The following is a 19158-nucleotide window of genomic DNA, read 5'->3' as shown; positions in this document are numbered from 1 at the left end:
AGCGGATGTAGTTCGGTTCATTTTTGCATTTTTTTACCGACGTTTCTATAACCATTATTAAGAATACAAGAAGTTTCGATGCGTCAAACTTCATAGGAAATACAAGTTTCCAGTGATTCTAAGTTCCGATAATACACGTAATACAATAGTACTAAATATTTAGCCTCAAGTTTAATATTGTGTGCTTTTGTATACCGTATAGAGTTTCATTTAATCAAAAGTTAGAAGAAGAAAATGAAACCGTTTCAGTACAATATAATAAAACAATCTAATTTGTAATATATGAATAATTTGAGAAAAGCTTCGATCATTAGGAGGCCCTAAATAATTGAACTCTGGTGTTTTTTTTTATCCAATTCTAATGTTTTTTAGCTCATTCTGCTTGTTGACCAGCCCTCAGCATGAATGGTCTGAAAAATATTCAAAAAATGTTATAACGCGCCGCGTATAATTCGTATATAAATATAACCTGAATAGGGGAGTAACCGCTACGTAAACGAAAGCACTTTATCCATCAATTACCGGAATCAACTTACAATAAATATACAGCGCTATGCAACCACGCGTCAAAACTGCGAGGGTCTCGCATTTATTCATTTTGATAAGGTCAATCGAACAGAAAACATCAAAAACAAACGTAATCATCGAAAAGATATTAACGTGTCTTTCAACGGTTTTCAGACTTTAGTTCGAAACAAAAATAGTAGTTTTCAAAATCACCACATCTAGAATCTTTCTTCAACCATTTGTCTGATATACTTTGACCTAGATTTTTATAACGTCGGAGTCTATCAATCTCCAGCTGACATACAGATATTAAGATCTTGTACGAAATGAATAATGGTAAGTGAAAATCAAAATATGTCATTTTTTAACCTCAAACGACCGTTTCACTTCTGAATCACTGCTCGTTTCAATATCTTTCATTATTTATATCCAACGCGATAATTCCGATAGCATAACAGTTATAACTGTAAAAACTGTTTTGTTTCTTATTTCAACTTTTCCGCTTACCCGAAAATCTCACCCAAAGCGTCGGCTAAGTTCGGGAAAAGAGTAACAGACACTAAGAATCATCTAAACTTTAGTATCAAGTTTAAAACGTAAAATGAAAAATACAATTTCCTTTCCTAAAACGTATTTCCAAAGAATACAATGACAACTGAAAGATCGGTGTTGATTAGCTGGACTGATCATGTGGTGATCACACGTGTCAGCGATTGTAATTTTCAGTTTCCTTTTCTCGACCACCTGCACTATAAATCTCAACCTTCACCTTGGCGTAAAGTGATTAACAATAAGAATCGGTGTTTGTATTAGAAAAAATGATATCGGTCAACACTGCTGTAAACTGTAGATTAAGATATACTTTGAAATAAATAAATAAGTAACAAGAAGTTACTTCCAACGATTGACGCTGTTTCTTATTTCGTTCTATCCCGACTTCGAAAATCCTTTTGACTTAACACACTTAACGCAGAGCTGACTAAAACATTCGTCAGTTTTAAGCACACCGATCAAGGAGAGTTTGGAGGTAAGAAACGAAATCGTTGCTGGTTCCCACTTGGCTTGCCACTGCTGACACCAAACTCTCGGGTATTGGTAGAGCGTCGAGCACGTGGCTCGGCTATAGAGGTTGGATATGTCGGGGAACAAGTCAGACAACTTTTCGGCGCTCATATTCCATCCACAGCATTATGCATACATGCGTACATGTACATTGTACATAATACACACAGGCGTACGTAAAGCCTGGAATATTTTTGCTGGTTTAAAGGAGGAAAAAATAAAATAGAGAGAAAAAATCATCTGTGCAGCATCCTTCCTCTTTTTACGTATTCGAGTTACAGACACGGGACTAGTATTTTAAGCACAGGTAATTGTGGGGCACGTATAACGCAGCTCGTTTTTAGGACAAATTTTCTGATCGACGATTCTATTGTTTTATGTAGAGCGCGGTTGCGGCTTGACCGCATTTGACCTATAAATTCAGATCAGGAATCGAATTTCTAGCCAAAGTGTTTTGCGGATATTTTTCAACAGATCAGTGGAGTTACGAAACAAAACGTGGATACGGGAAAAATACCTCGCTCAAACGAAAACGTTACAAAATATGAACCGACCGTTTGCTTATAGTGTTACAAAATTAAACTCTAGGTAGGTATATGTAATCTATAGTCTATGATCGTAGATGACAGGACCGGTTTACAATTTTTTGTAAAAAATGAAAGAATTTATCCACAGTGTTTGGTGATTTTGATCAGGAAAATCGGGAGATCCGCAATTTGAATGGATGTTAGTGCTGTTTGAAATTCATTTTAATTCAATGATCCTGAAGAGGGACGATAAAGTGTGAACAAATGTTAGCGTCTAATAAAGTAGAACACGTTTCAGGAAGGCTGAGCGAATCCGTTCAACTGACTGATTTATTAATTTTATCAATTTGCAGTAAAAGAAATGTTAGTTTTTCACAAAGTGATGTTGTCGTGTTTCCTGACGGAAAGATACTTGCAAAATGTGAAATCCACGTTGACACGGGGAGTCAAATTCTGACGTTTCCGTAAAATAATTTTACCACGTCTATATTGCAGCTTTGATTTCATATTTCAATGACATCACTTAGATTTTCTGTTTTTTAATTAGCCAATAAGAGCCCATTTAAAAATGTTTGATACAAGCAGACGAAGAGCATCTAGACTCACCCCAAATGTAGAAAGAGGAAGAAAATAGCGAGGAGTAAAACGTATCCGAGAGTAAACTTATCGTGTGAATTATATATATATATATAATAATATATCAAATGTGAGAGCAGCGATCAGCTCGAGAGAAAATTGTCAACTGGACTATCGTGGATTTCCAATGACATTGCTCTCTCAGCTCCGGTGAAGTGAAAGGCCGATTCTCCGCCTGCGTCCCATGCTCACCATGCACGGGATTACTATACGTATATCTATAATACGATACACGGACACCATACAGGCACCAAAACCTCCTTCGCACTCCTACCTTGGGTAGGGCAAAATGCCCACTGATCGGACAGCACCCAATCAACGGATGCTATAAACATGTCGAGCCTCGTTGCGCTAAAGATTATTTTTTAAGTTCAATCCATTCCGTTAGTTGTTCGCTTAATGATCTATGAAACTGCCAATATTCCAGCAAATTTACAAAACATTCACATTTTGATTACTGTTTTCTAGAACGATAGAATTATTTTAACAAAAATTTCTCATCGACTATCAATGGGTGTTAAGATCGTCCAAGAATTTGTTGATAACTTATCAAGAATCGATAAAACCGTGTATATATGATTCTTTTTGGATTTGTTATGGGCTTTGCCATAGGTCTCATCTTGAGCTGTGACTCTAGTGTACGTAACACGTGATACACCTCCATGCGATATACATTATGCATGTACACAGTGAGAAGTAGTATATAAGCATGCGGTATTCTCAATATTTGCATAAATTTTATTGCATTATTATATATTTGCATGATAGTCTTTGTTTCGATTTATTTTTTGCATTTCTGGATCTCATAAAGAATGTAATTTGTGTGGATAATGTGCATATCGATTTTTATAAAGTGGCAAAAAAGTTGGCCAATAAACAAAACTTTTACTTTCGAAAAAATATGTAGATTCAGTCACATCGTATTTGTGATTGTTCTACATAATACGTATTCATGTTTTTGGACAATCAAAAAGAAATCTGTGATCGGAAGGTTGTTTCGAATGTTTGGAACAGTATTTAATAAACTTAATTCAGTGATTCCCAGTTAAAATTATACCACTGGAAAAAATCAGTGCATATTCACTGACGATTCAGTGACTTTTTACTGATATTTCACTGATTTCCAGTGTATATACACTGATTTTCTCAGGTAATATACTTACAACTGGTTTAGAGAGTAGTTCCACCTTAATCGTAATCAGTAAATGATTCGTACATAAATTGAATTTCAATTTAATTTTCAGAGTCTATGACTACTCATTGGCAGAAAAGAAGCTTGTATCGTATAAACAGCAGAAATTTGAATGAAATCGTTTTTTAGTAGACTTCACTCTGACTTCGAGTGTTTTATTAGACCATTCGATACGTAGATCGACAAGCCCACACGCACTTGGAATCTGGATAAATTGAGAAAGAATATTGATTACATCTCTTCAAGGTCAGTGAAATATTGCTATATTGATTCAAACTTGGACATCAGGATTTCCACGATTGCTTAATACTGGATACAGCGATGCGCAGGATAAACGATTTCCTTATACGTAATAACAAATTGAGAAATCGAACAAGGCAATTACCCGGTTCATGAAGTAATTTATAATCACGTTGACAACTTTATCATCATTTGACTCCTCCATGGTTACACCAACGCACATTTCTCTCGTTGAGACTCCGGTTTAAATATTCATCAATAAATTCCCAAAGAATATACTCGAGTAGTTGTTCCTTGGTTTTGCCAAGTACTGGGTTCTAGTTTCAGAGAACCACGCAGGGATTCGTGTGAAGAAACAAGGCGCCAGAAGAAATCGCGGGTGAACTGTAAAACTGCGTGATTCAAATCACTGTCACCGTTCGATTTCGAGCTTGAGCCAAAGCCACTTTCTTTCTTATTTAAATTCCCAGTTTGTTCAGCACATGTTATCCACTCTGAACTTGCTCTTTCTTTCACGATTTACAGTTTCATACACACGTTTTCGAAAACTTTCACTGGAAAAAGGACACCCATCAGAATGATGGATTCAATCTCATCGAAAATATCAACGCTTTCACGTGAAGCTGGAATCCCACTATCACACAGTAAGAAAGGCAACTCATGAAGCACACATTTTTGGCATTCGAGCTTCACCACAAACACTGGCTGAGCGATCATTTCGCGGCAAAATCTGAACCCGAACTAACGCAGCTGTTGTACCCTGCCGGTACCCATGCCGTAGATTCTACCGAGGGCTGAAGTCAGGGATCATTCGGGGTGATCCACCTTTGTGCTCACCCCAGCTGGGCTGGATCGAACCTGGATGATCGCCCTCTTCCCTTCCAAGGCGACCCCAAAGACGGACAAAAACGTCTTTTCTGGGGTCGAATCAAGAGGGGTTACAGACGAATGGTCCGGAGCTCTGAGGCCAGAACGATGTGGCGCATTGCCCCCTTAGGCAGCACCGAAAACCGAAACCAGTTCGCAGTTGCTTCTCCTTTTCAGTTCATCTCGTTCTATTTCTCTTTTCTTTGATTTATTCCTTTCCTTTATTTTCCTGAAGCACGAGCGCGGGGCGGTGTTGTTTCCGAGCGTTTCTCGCTCTGTTCTCGTCTCCTTTTTTCCCTGTTTCGTTCGCCGTACGCACCCTCTCTTCTGGATAAGTACCAACCATTCAGGATTCATTGTTTTAGGACAAAAAAAACCTCCCGCTGTTACCTGCACGGCTGTGCGATTGGACTCTGGTGCTGATTCCGTGCTGCAACGTGCCGAAGTAAGGCCGCGACCGGAGGCAAGCTACGGTACTTACTCTTGGATCCTTCAAGAGTCCCGGAGAGTCGACAAACGGCACGGTAGTTGAATTCCAATTTTACGACAACGTGTTCACCTCATGCCTGCCATGTACCCTTATACATGTATGTACATGCCAAGTGTATACAGGGTGTCCCGTAAGTCGCGTATGACAACCCCGTAGCGGTGTTATGCAGGAAAAATAAGCCTAGGACTCTAAAGTATAACAAATTCGAGTAAGAATGTATATTGTCTATTTATTCATTCGAGGTATTCATTTTTTCTCAACTCCGATTCACCCGAAATTATGAAAAATTGGCTTCTGTGGTCGCTGATTGAAGATCTGAAGGCTATATTCAAAAATTCTGAATTGATGACTCTTTATGTTCACTATTTTAAGTTCTCTAATTCTCACTCCGGACGAGTGATCGGTCTTTTTAAAAAAACCCAAAATACCAAGTTTCGTCAGGTATCAAATCAAGTAGTTCCCTGCAGGATTACGAACTAATATAATAGATTAACCACTTCGTAACTCCAAATTTGTAATCAGCGACCTCGTAAAGATCAGATTTTAGAATTTCGAGTCAATCAGATTACCAATCAGAGGTAAGAAAAAATTCATCAATATCCTTATTTTTAAGTCATAGTCTATGTAATGCACTGCACTAAAAGGAGTCTTTGAGTTTTTCCTCGTAGTAATGCTGATCTTGCTGTTGCTGATTTTCGCAAAAGATTTGCCTTTCCAACATTACTCTGAATCGAATGAGTAATTATGATGCATTTTTGGAATTGTCATGTCAAACTTTCTTCAAAATTGCGCAGAAAATAAAAACGAATTGAAAATTGAAGATTATATTCGGGCTCTGAAAATAGGCAATTACGCCCATTGATGGGTTTTGAAAGTAAGATAAGCCGTCGGGCTTTTTCCGGCATAACGAAACGAGCTTTAACCACCGAAAATTCCTGTAATGCATTTGTTGCGCCTGTATCGCATATCTATATTGTATCCACGTGGTGAAAAACCATGCACCGAGGATGTTCGGATGGAAAAAAATCATTCCCGAGGGATGAGAGGAATTTAAAAATGACCCTGAACAACGCGTTGTGTTGCAGGTATAAAGAAAATGCCCGACATCCGGTTTTTTGTTTTCTAAAGAATGGCAGGGGGAGGAGGGCAAGAAGATATCTTTGCTCGTGGTCAAAGAACGTATAAGTGTGTATAACCGCTGCATTGTCAAAACAATGGTCACGAGGGAAACATGGGTCACTACCTTGGGGACTGGAGTGGGTACGAGATTTCGAAAGAAAAATATGTACCAAAAAATTATTATCTTTAAAAAAAAATAGCATTTTATTTAAAATTGGAATGAACTCCATTTGACAAAGACGTAGGCACTTTATTTCTCTATATTTTAATTTGTCCTTCAATAACGTCGCGCTAAGTTGGTAGAACGGCAGAGATTGGCCAGTGCACTTCTGACGTCATCACAGTTCCGGCTTGGCGCCATATTTTAAACCACCCGAAAGGTTTTACACTTTACATTTCCGTCCCAGCATATATCTTAAAATTGTCTAAATGACTTGATTGTTTCAAGGACGTCCAGACGATATGTTACGTATCAGGATTTCCTGTACTCGTTTTGTTCATGCGGAACTAGAGGCTCAGAAGTTGTTTTAGAATCTATTTCCATACCTTGGTAAAGTGTTTAGAAATGGAAATTGGAAAAAAAATTTAGATTGTTATGAAACCAAATTAGAGAAACGAACTCAAAACGAACTTGGAAACACCCGAAGAGAATGGAAAGAAAGTACAACGTCAAAGCTTCAGACATAAATGGGAATGTACAGTTTGAAAAACGTGCAAGGAAGAAGTAGTAGAAGAAAAAACAGATATTGCGGAGTGGCTAGCTTTATGATAATGTCGTCAAGACCCGTTTCCGATTTCACTGCAGAGATCGATCGAGTTCGTCCTCCTCGCAATGTATTGTAGGTACCTCTGATCGATTTCATGTCGTCATTGTTATTCTAATCTTATCTCTCTTTCACACGGTTTTTATGACGGGAGACTTTTCAGCCTCGAATTTTTCGTGCGCTCACCGTCGGTTGGACGGATGCTAACGATCCTTTGGGAGGAGGGTCCAAATCGACTTAAGAAAAACTAGTTTCAAATATATTCTTCCTTCGCCTGCTGCGGGAGTCAACGCCCATCCGAGAGACACCGGATAATAAATCGGCGTAATAAAAATAGTCCGGGGTCCGGCAAGTCCGTTGCTTTAGTCCAGGGAATAAATTATACAAAATGAACAACTGAGTGCCAAGGTGCATGGGAACAATTCGCTGCGATTTATTGTCATTTTGTACCACCCGGTAGTGAATCGTCAAGAGACAAAAATCTGTTTCGCGCCAAAGTATATTAGAAAAAATCACAAAAATAATAATAATAACAACAATAATATTTCCCCCCTTTCACGATCAGCTACGACATTTGACAATTTTATTGCGAACGTAGTTTTGAAGATCTTTCACTTAAGCTCTATTTCAATGACTGTACGTATGTATATTTCAAGTGTGTTTACATGGGACTATGATAAAAATTAGTTTATTGTTAATCAGCAAAGATCACAATCATGTTGTTTATTACGCTTGCCGTTTGGATGTAATTTACGATTTTGCGAAAGCGATGCCATCATCATGGAACATGATGACTAAAGGCCAGAAAGTGATTGATACGTGATGTGTGGTGCAGGCATATGTAAACATATTCACAACACATCGAAATGTTTCTTTGTATAATTTTTGTTTTACAAGATTATGATCCACGTTTGAATTTGATGAGATTTAATCGATAAATCGATAAAAAATATATATATGTGTAATTCATCGAAATGTTCTGAGATTTATTTTACGTTAAGATTACGAAAGTGCATTATAACCTCAAAATGAACGTCAATCGCAGTCTGCTTCATTTACGTACATAGAAAACATGTACGTCTTTGTACCCAAGAGAGTATAATACAGAATTTATTTATATATTATAATCAATGAGTATCTACATTTTTCATACATATAACTTGACAGATATAACTTCTATATACTTGGATCTGTTCGAGAAAGTTACGGGGACGCGGCAAATCGCCAACTGACAAAGAATATCAGAGCCAGTGGTAAAAAGTTGTTACAAATTAGTAACATGATTCTCACATCATTCACATCGATTTATACTTCTATGATAATATTACAACGTAAAAATGCACCGAAGATGTCGTGATTTTCGTTCATCGATGATATGAAGAATTAATATGAAATGCAACGGCAATGAGACGTAAGATCAGAGACCAAAATTAGACAAACCATGCATCTTTGGTATAAAAGAAAATGCAACGAAATTTACAATTTTTTTCCTGTTCAAAAAACACAGTGTTTCGATAAAAATTGAACTTGATCGACTACAGGTGTCAGCAGCTTTTTAATTGTTCTACCATCAAGTTTCTTTGTTTGCACACTTTTCTTCTCAGCATATTCAGCTTGCAATTTTGCAGGGCGTGTAGGAGTCGAAATCGTGTGTGGCGGGCTCTAAGGCCGAGCGACGAGAGAAGAAGGAAAGATGACGATCTATTTTGGAACAAATCCAGTGAGAAGCGAGTTACTGCTGAGAAATACCGGCCCGCTGCTCTCAGTCTCATAGTCTAGACCATAAATCCAGAAAAGCCTTGTATTTACCGTTTCGATGGGAAAAGAAAAACCCCTTGGCAAAATCGACGTGATTCATTCATTTATTCATTCATTTATTCATTTATTCTTTCATTCATCTCTCACTTACTCATACCGCTGCAAAAGTTTCAAGATTAAGATATCTTTGGGCGTGGATAAGTTGGCAGCAATGTTAGGTGCGTAAGGCGATTTGGATGTGTGATGTACCAACCTAACCGAGAGAATTCTGGGGGCGAAAATCTTGTCACAGTCGTAAAAATAGCAGCTATTTTCACCGAGTAATAAACGCATATTACAACTATGTAATTTCTTGTGCTAAACAATCGCAGGTCGCGATATGAATATTTTTATTAGGTATGAAATTCTTTCTCAGGAAATACTTGTTACACAAGTGTCCGTATACTCGTAGTAAAATCAACCACGTTGTTTTTTTTTCCTTTTCTTTAGGTGTGTAAAAGTTCAACTACCATTTCACGCAATGTTTACAACATTTATGCCTTATTGTACAACGTTTTTCTATCGAATTATAAGTTTTTAGTGCACCGCATTCGCTACGGCAAATGCAGAGCCAAAAATTTCGAGAACTGTGTAAAGAGGTGACGAGAGAAATTGAAAATACTCCTCTAAATTCGGAAATGTTTGCATAGCTTCTTTACCTTAATCTTCTTCAAATTATGATTCCGATTATTATTGTTGGTTAAAAAAATGCATTCACTTTTGCATAGTATAAACGATTTTCGATTGGTTTTCCAACCGAAAACAACTTTATATAATATATGCGAGCATGTTTTCCGTACACAAAGTAGTCTGGAGTACAGAAAATACCATTTTTAAGACGTATGAGTTGAAAGTGGTCTTTTCTGCACTGCGCGCATGCGTTGTCGTAAACAAATCTGATATTACATCACCCTAACTTCACTTTTGTAGTTAGTGAAAAAAACGCGTAACTTAGGTACTCTTGTTATGTAAAAAATCGTGTGCATCGATGAGGCAACGGTGTTTTCGCCTCTCGTATTTACAATAAACGTCTGGAGTTCAGTGGAATGTAATAAATGTAATAAATCATTCGAAAAAATAGTGATTATTTTTCAACGTTGCGTTGCCTTATCGTTGCTAACTTGAACTTCAAGAACTTTATTTCCTCATTGAGTATTATTTCAATTTCTTTCTATCACATCGATCGGTAAACCGAACTTACATATCGGATTATCGCGAGAGAATTTGCATCTGTTACGCAATACGTATGATAACATAAATAATAATTAAAAAAAAAGTGAAAGAAACGTCGACGAAAACACAGCAAGTTCCTGAAACTGGCTATACATACATATCTTAAATTTACTTTTGGATTATCTGTTTTATTTCACGCATACGCTGCAACACGACTATAACATGACGGGGAATGTAACACGTGAGGAATACATAACGTATATCGTAACGTATCATTGTCGAAGAATGCCGTTTGTCCTCGAGGAGAGCTGTTTCTCTTATTTCATATCGAAGGAACGGACGGTTTGAAACTCGACACTCCTGAAAATTATACCTTTCGCTCCATGGGCCAAAGGCAGGCGCCTTGTCAGCCTTAAATATACACGAAACGCTCTAAACATTAAGACAGACACTCGCAGTGCAGTTGTTGCGGCCGATTGAGGCCCGTTATACACAGTTTGAATTTCATTGATACGTTTCTAGCCTTGGGGCTTGGACAAACGTACGTTATAAGCCTCTGCAGACGCGAGCTGCGGTGTCAAAAGCGCGTAAATCATTCGTAACGCAAGACGAACGAAGGGAAGAAGAAAGAGAGAAGAAAAAAGAAAAGAGAAAATTACCAGAGCACAGCCCTAAACGCATTAAATTCAGGCTTCCTATTACCCGTAGGCCAAGACTGCATACTCAAACCAAACATCGTAAAGGTTATCTTTATCGTCTTGGTTTCCTTCACGAGTTATTCTTTTCCGCTTTTCTTCTCCAAACTGGAGCTCGTTTTTTCTACCGTGCTGTCAGGACCATAATTTATACTTTTGTCCACTTTGCTTTACAATGGTTAATGGAAAAATTGTAATACTTGATAATAGTGAGCACATGTAACAAAAAATATCTAGAACTGCGTGATAAACGTTCTTCAGATACGAGAATTCAAAAAAATACGAAATATCGGAATTTCAGATTACAAATGCAATTTAAAAATCGATTATATACTTGCACATGGTGATTGGAAGTCAGTTTTTGAAAAATGTCATAATTTCGAGTTCAGAAAATCGTAGGACTATCGTGCAGTATCAGGTAACTAATGTCATCTGTGCGAACAAATTTATATCGCACTATTTCTCAGGTGATTGATTAAGGTAGGTTTCAACTTTGTTGGGCCGAAAAATGCTTGATTTCTTATCAATATTTTATGAATAAACATACCAAATATCAACATTTCATATTTCATAATTCTTGCATAAAAAATTAATCAAAAAAATGGAACATTTTTCGACCCAAAAAAGTAGAAACCGACGTTAATTTTGTAATTGTTCCGAGATTGACAGAAACTTGAAAAGAGGTCGAAATTTTTTTTTAAACTTTCCAGAGTAACTTGCAAAAATTTCGAGAACATCGTCTCAATTAAATTTCGAACAGTTAATATTATGTGATTACGTACATAACTTTGTTGTGGTTAACTTTCCTTTTTTTTCTAAAATGTGTTGAACAATAATCCGAGACTTTCTTAACGCTTATCTGTACTTTACAAAAATTCAGAAAACGTGTAGAGGGTTTTTCGACAGATTTCTTTGTTAAAAAGTTAAACCGGAATATTTACAAAATAGAAAGATCTCAATATCAAATTTTCAAACAAACGAAAATCTATTCCAAGAAATTTCAAAACGTTGAAAGTTGAAATGTAGAAAAGTCAAAGTGTAGAAAGTAAAGTAAACCCTTCTAAGTTTTGGCTTGACATATTCTCATTCGTTTTTACCATGATTCTATACTTTGGTTTTCTTTACTTTATCCCGTTTCTACATTTTGAGCTTTCTACGGCCATTTTACTTTTTGACCCCACCATTGGTCAAGAAATTTATCAACGAAAAGAAAAAAAACTATTCAGTGTATATTTACAATACCAGCACTGAAAATATTCCCTATCCGTGGAAATGACCTGTTTACAAGACTGGTTGTTTACAAATCCACCGTTTGACATATATATATGACTTACCACTATGCGGTTGGGGGTGACGTCAAGGGGTCGGGCACCCAGCACGGGTGTAGCCGGTGCGCTTCCTCGCCGGCAGGCTTTTTCGTAGGAGGTATCTGAAACGGAAAAACAAAAATTGCAATTCAGTCGAGATCTTGTGGAAGAATTTGATCTTACTTTCGCCTCGTGCTGTTTAAATAATTTCCACACAGACGTTTATCAGCAATTGGCTTACACACAGATTCTCGCAATGCTGGGGCTGCACGTGCAGCGGTTGCAAGAAACTCGAGACTTTTGTACATGCGAGAAGACCATTTAAGAGGTTTGTAATAGTAAACAGTACCGAGGTTCTCAAATGGGGCTCGAGAGGGGCGTATTTAGAGGCCCATAACTCTACATTTTGACCGTTAGCCTACAGCCGTTGAGTCTCCGACCGGAAATAATAATATCGAAGTACAACTGTAGGCGTATGCATACCTATATATGTACATGTGTATGTATATACCTATGTACATTTCTTTGTTAACATGCCAGCAGGGCTCCTTCACCCTTCTCCAATTTTACCCTGCCACAAAATTTCGCAAGAAAACGGTAATTGGCCATAAGTAACAAATTTTCCCGCAATTGTTGTCCGACTTACATGGGTACTATAGATGCTAGGCCGTTTCCTTTGTAAGTTACATTTATTTCGCTCATACCTGAAAAACTTGTTTTGCTTGGTGTAAGGAGAAGGAAAGTACTCGCTGACGTTTCTCGTTTACATAAAATTGCGACGATGTATTTCTTTTAATTTTACTTTTTTTTTTTTATTATTGTAAACACCCAGCCATATTTCATGATACGGACTTGATCCTGAAAGCATTTTTGTAAAGAATTAATTTCTCTGCAAAAGTGTCCTGCAAGCAAACGTTCTTAGCGGCCAAACTATTGAGTTCATGAGCAAAATTCAAAAAAATTAATTCCGCGTGAGTGGTAACCGTTACAAAAATATGACGTCTTTTCCATGTTATTTGAATGGACAATCTTCGAAAATTTAGAGCGATTGTTTAAAACTGTATTAGCAAGAATTTTGTTGCTTTTTCTTTCTACGCACAACAAGTTTTGGTATCTGAATAATAATCTTAGCCAGGATAATATTTTATCGTTTGAACCAGACAGAGATATTTAAGAATTAGGCCAGTTATATTTAACGATCGAACGAGTGGAATATTCAGACGGGGATGAACAAAAATATATCAATCTTTTGCTAACTCTTTGGCATTCGTACGTGAAAACTCTACACCATCAATTCTTTCAATAATAAGAATCCACCGTATAATTTCCTAAACGGTTAAGACTAAAGGAGAATTTCTTTGTCTTTTGTTCCTAGAATAATGTTTGTTGAAGTTGATAAATGTGTGATGAATAATTTTCTTGCAGTACTTTCGAACAAAATTTCAACGTCATAATAAAAAGAATTATTGAATGAAAATTCACGAATTGAAATATGACAATTATTAAAAATATTTAATTTCTCGTTACATCTGCGAATCGTGAATTCTCATATTATTAATTTACGAGTAAGTTACGCCTGCAAAAAAAGTTTGAAACGAATGTAATGAACGGTATGAAAAAATGTGTCGATATTTAAAACTTATTGAACTCTTTACATTTATAAATCTAATTCATAGAATTTCCATACGACAAAGTTACAAAAATTTAATGAATGCAAAATAACGAGGCGGAAAATCCGACGACAATGATTATTCCGAAAAAAGGAGACTCAGTTTGGACATAATAAACCCGGCATGTCAGCTGCAGAGAGCCGTAAATTACGACGAGAGAGACATCAATCCATCAGCAGTAGCAGCAGTAGCGACTGCAGCAACGGGTTTCATTATTTTCACCGCTGCAACGTTCGATGAACACTGCCCAATATGCTGCCCACATTATATGCACGTAGCTAGCAGACGACTGCATTTGCATGACCGCACCTTTCGCCGAGAGCCCTTCATTACAACTGAAAGAATTTTGTAGCCATTTTGACTGCGGCATCTGCAGTAGCAGCGCGATGCATTGACGTCGGGGAAACGTTGTACAACGTTGCACAAAGCGTAGGCATGGAATTGAACGCGGTAGTAATTATTGTTCGTCCAATTAGAATTTGCCTCCGTGGATTTGACCCAAAAGTTTTCAACGCTTTTTCGTGTTCTTTTTTTACGCTTCTCATTTGGTATTCATTGAACGGCTATACACATAGGCGGGAATTTTAATTTGGAAAACAATTCATCCATCTGAGTAATGTATGGACTGATTTTTGAAACGTGAATAATAGACCGTTTATATAAGAACGAATCAACTGCTTTTCACGATTTTGAATTGGGGTTTCCATGTAAAGTCTTCTATTCTGCATTAAAAATTGTTCATGCTTAAATTTTTGTGAAAAAAAGAAGAGTAAAGAAGTTGTCCCGATTCTTATTATGTGTCACGTGGAAAAAAGAGAACTTAATAGTACTCCTTATGAGTATTTTTAGCAACTGTTTAGTATAAAGAGTGTGGACGAGCTTGGTGATGAGGATGAACCGGTTCATGTCTTCATGAAGGATTCACATGCAATTGGGTTCATCGAGAAGAGAATAAGGCAGCCAGCCAGTCGGAGAGCGAATATAAATGATTGTGAACGCAGGATACAGTCAACGCTTCGCAAGCTACATGCCTATCCCTCGTATTGTATCAGGTCCGTCTACACATGGGGATTCAGACCGTCTAATTTATCGCTTTATTATGGGCCACCCCTCAGATAGGGTGAGCCAAAAGTGCCACTAATGCGACGACTATTAGCACGCGCGATTATATTATAAATGACGTTGAGCCGTGAAGTCCGGGACAGATATACGAACAACGAGGCAACGTCATTCAGACTGGTTATTCAGATGCGTACGGTTGCTGATAGTCGAAATAAAAACGCGTTACATGTTAAAGATCAGTGATAATCGTTGCGAACCGTTCGATCTTTCGTATCGTATTTTTTATCAGTTTATATGAGAAACTGTTTGAAGGCAAACTACTTTCCCAGTAAACCAGTTTATTACTATACTACCCAAGAAAATAAATGCAGTTGAATGAAATTGTGAAAATCATACGAATGGTTGAGTGAATTGTGCCCTACTGATTTGCTAATGAGAATATCAAAATCGGGGATGGTTGTGTCGTAACACAGAGACCGACGTCGACACCGGTAACGCCCTTTTACTGTATATCATACCCACATGCATTCAACATTATATTCCAATGACGAGATGAGTAGCCGTGTCACCAGCAGTAGCAGCAGTAGTTGCAGCAGCAGCAGGCGTGAGTACCGTAATTTTGAATATGATTTCGGTGTGTCACGACTGACTCGTACGTCACTTCATGTCACATGTGAGCCCAGAGTCACAAAGGGATTTGAAGCTATTGAAAAAAGTCATCGGATCGAAACTGATTTGAGGATTCTGTAGAAGAACCATCCCACAATTCATTTCCAACTCTACGGCGACAGCGACTTCCAGATGAAATGGTTCTGACATAAATACCTGCAGAACATTCGGTCATACTGCGGCAGGAAAAGAGAATAAGCGTTTCAGACAAATGGGCGCGATGGAATGGGGCAGTAATTTTCAGCGATTACTATTCAGAGAGAAAGAGAACAGCTGCTGCACACATTCAAGAGGTGTGGCTCACAAAAACTCTTGCAACTTATTTTTCGTTTTCATTCTGAACGACCGATTTGACCCAAACAATCAAGCACGTCATCCGCTCATAATGCAATTCATAACCCATGGCTTCAAATTTCCCAAGTGAGCAACTGGCTTTTCTCTCCATGGTGGTCCTACCATAGTCTGGAGGGCAAATTAGAGGCCCTCCCGTTACATTATCCATGATAAATTCCGCAAGAGTTTTTGACTCGCTGAGATTCACTCGATTGGAAGGGACACAAAGTGCCTGGTACTTGCTCTGAAGTATTAGGCGTACCCACAGATAAACGACCGAAAGAGACTGAAGAGGAAAAAAATACGCTCCTCGTCCCTGATATTTCACGTTTCATTAGTGGATCCGTGATTGCTGACGTTTTTCCAGTAGCTAGAACGATCAAACTTGGTTTTAATCTTTGATTCGCGATCTTTGCAAAATGGACATACTTCTAACCCAGAACTGGTGGTGCTAAATATATATATACAGAACACTACAATTAGGCTAATAACATTGTAGCTCTAATCAATAGTCGCATGTTCCCCACGGCTCAGATGTCGTAATTCAAGATAGTTAACCGGTTGACCCTTTGAAACCGGAACCATTCATGGTAGTAGCTGACTTATAAGCGATGGTTTTAAACCTAGAAGGCAACGTTGTTGCACGCGTTAGTTTTATCGGGTTGGAATCAGCTTATCAATGTCAAGATCGCTTGACATGTACCATATCCGAATCATTACTAGCAAGGGTAATTAGAGCGGCGTGGTGCCTGCAAATTAAAATCGACCGATAGACACGCAACGGTGGATAGGGTGGCAGATGCCAGAACTCACCTTTTCCAGTCCCACCTCAAATGGGCAGAAACAGTGGATAAAATCGCAACCACACGTGTGTCCACAGCTTGTGCTGCCGTTTATCGTTTGGTTAGCTCCTCGAGCTCGCGGTGGCAGGTGCTGCCAATATCGCTTTGGAGTGAACTGCCACCCGAATTGACCTCGAGGTAATGGTAATGACAATGGCAATAACGAACGCAATGGCGCAAGAATTCAACAGGCACGTTATAATTACGTGCAACTCAGTTAACGGCTGAAGGCGGAGTCTCCTGGTATCTTGCACTCCCTCGATCCATCCGTCCGTCTGTCTGTCTACGTCGGTAATTATTTTCTCCGTTTTAATTCCGCTGATTGACAAGACTGCAGTCTCTCATCTTCTTTCTTTTTCTCTTTCACAATTAGTGAGTGACGCTGCAGAGAACTGAGAAGACCGCAACCATGCACATACATGCATGTGTAACGTTCGTGATACCACAACTTTGTTCTTCTCTCATCAATGGCTCCTTGTATCTTTCACTGCTGTTGCAACGCACAAGCGTGCCTTTTTGGAATTCCGCTGCATCATACATATTCGTGTAAATATGAGAAATCCAAATTTACTTTACGATTCTGTGAAGTACATTCAATTTTCACGCTCTATTACCTGCGGATGGTCAATCGGTTTTGGAAATGAGTAAACAAACCGCACTTTGAAGAACGTACTAATGAAACCCCAGAGCGTTGCCTCTAGTGGTTGAACGTAATCGCAATAAAAGCGACTGTCAAGTGAGGAATGCAATTGAACAGACTACATCTGGGATTCAAGAATGCACCCTTTGCACCAACAAACCGATCAACTGACTTTTCGAAGTCCATTCTATTCGAACCATGCCGATTCTATGAAATTTTCAATCTTAAATATTAATTTATACACATTTCCAAGAGTTTACGGATTTATCGTAGAATTTTGTTTCACGCACTTCGCGTCACTTCAAAGAATTTATTAGATTTCACGGAATTCCATCAGATTGCACGCGTACTGGAGAATACTCCATCAGACGTTATGCAGACTAGTAGAGATTACAGATTAGTTCAAAGTGTTCACGGAATCTCACTGCGTTACAGAAGATGCAAAGATATACAATTACAATTTTATGGGTGAATATTTCATGAAATTTTCTTAGAATTTGAAGGGAGAACACATGCCATTACGAAATTTAATGTTAATCCAAAATGACTCTATAGCCCTTCAGAAACTCCAAAAAATTTTTAAGATTTCATATGCATTAATTTATGTGGCGTAGTACGGTTCTCTATTCTTCTAGTAATGTAATTAATGTTTTACGCTTGGTTAAAAGAAATGATGCAAAGAATCATTACTTGTATAACATTCTCGAGTATGAAATCATCAATAAAACAAAATATTATTACAGGGATACTGAAAACTTGAAAGTACGTCTACAAATCCAAAATATTTCCACACTACAACTTAGTTGGAAAAAATACTTCTAGTGCTTTTTCGAACCATGATCTTTCGATCAACCGCAGCGACCACACGATTCAAACACTCGTAATACCTTTACAGCTACATCTGTAACCATGAGAGGTAGCTTAGCAAAGATTCTGATATCAACACGATTGTTTTATGAGAGGCTAACCGAATAACTACTAAAGCGGAAGTGTGCCGCTAGCAGAGCTTTTTGGGAGCCTGGAGTTCTTTAAAAATACACCCTTAATCGATCACAAGAGGGAGGAATAGTCTTAATCTAGTATCGCCTGCTTATATTTATGTATCCAGTACACAAGCAACGCGCTGTTACTTTGACTATATTCGATGAGTGTAGACTGCAGGAATACGAGGTATTTTTATTCCGAGTTTCCTAACCTCAAGATCCAATGTTACGTTACTGCAGCTGTTTGAAATACGTATCACGCCGCTCGCTACGAGACGACCGCAGTGACGCGCTGCTGAGATGAGTGCTACAGAAGTAAATGGAGTCTGCCTGACGCCTATATATATACGTGTACTGTATATATAGATGTATACCTGTTTCAGCCACGCAAGAGCATTTCAATCCATCATCCTCTGCATAATCAACTTCTTGAACATATGCTCCGATTCCAACTAGTATAAGGTACATACTAAATAAGCAATTAATGCTTACTCGGTCAGAGTGATAATCGCTTATCGGCCAGCCTGAGCACACACTTCACCCTTTTTTCATGCTCATTTTATTATATAACCATCGGTGTAAA

The 19158-nt window shown here is 38.1% G+C and overlaps 1 protein-coding gene across 9 annotated transcripts in view; it reads right to left on the bottom strand.

Annotated features, from left to right (window-relative positions):
* The window catches only part of LOC124406318 (ras GTPase-activating protein raskol), a 202141-nt gene that overhangs the window by 10946 nt on the left and 172037 nt on the right, over positions 1-19158 (bottom strand). For all 9 annotated transcript variants that reach the window (XM_046881701.1, XM_046881702.1, XM_046881703.1 and 6 more), the window contains one exon: positions 12404-12498. In XM_046881701.1, the coding sequence (XP_046737657.1) occupies positions 12404-12498 (95 nt within the window). The remainder of the gene's footprint in view (positions 1-12403; positions 12499-19158) is intronic.

This window comes from Diprion similis, chromosome 5 (genome assembly GCF_021155765.1).
Source record: "Diprion similis isolate iyDipSimi1 chromosome 5, iyDipSimi1.1, whole genome shotgun sequence".
Taxonomy (NCBI): domain Eukaryota; kingdom Metazoa; phylum Arthropoda; class Insecta; order Hymenoptera; family Diprionidae; genus Diprion; species Diprion similis.
This window is presented reverse-complemented; position numbering and strand designations above follow the sequence as displayed.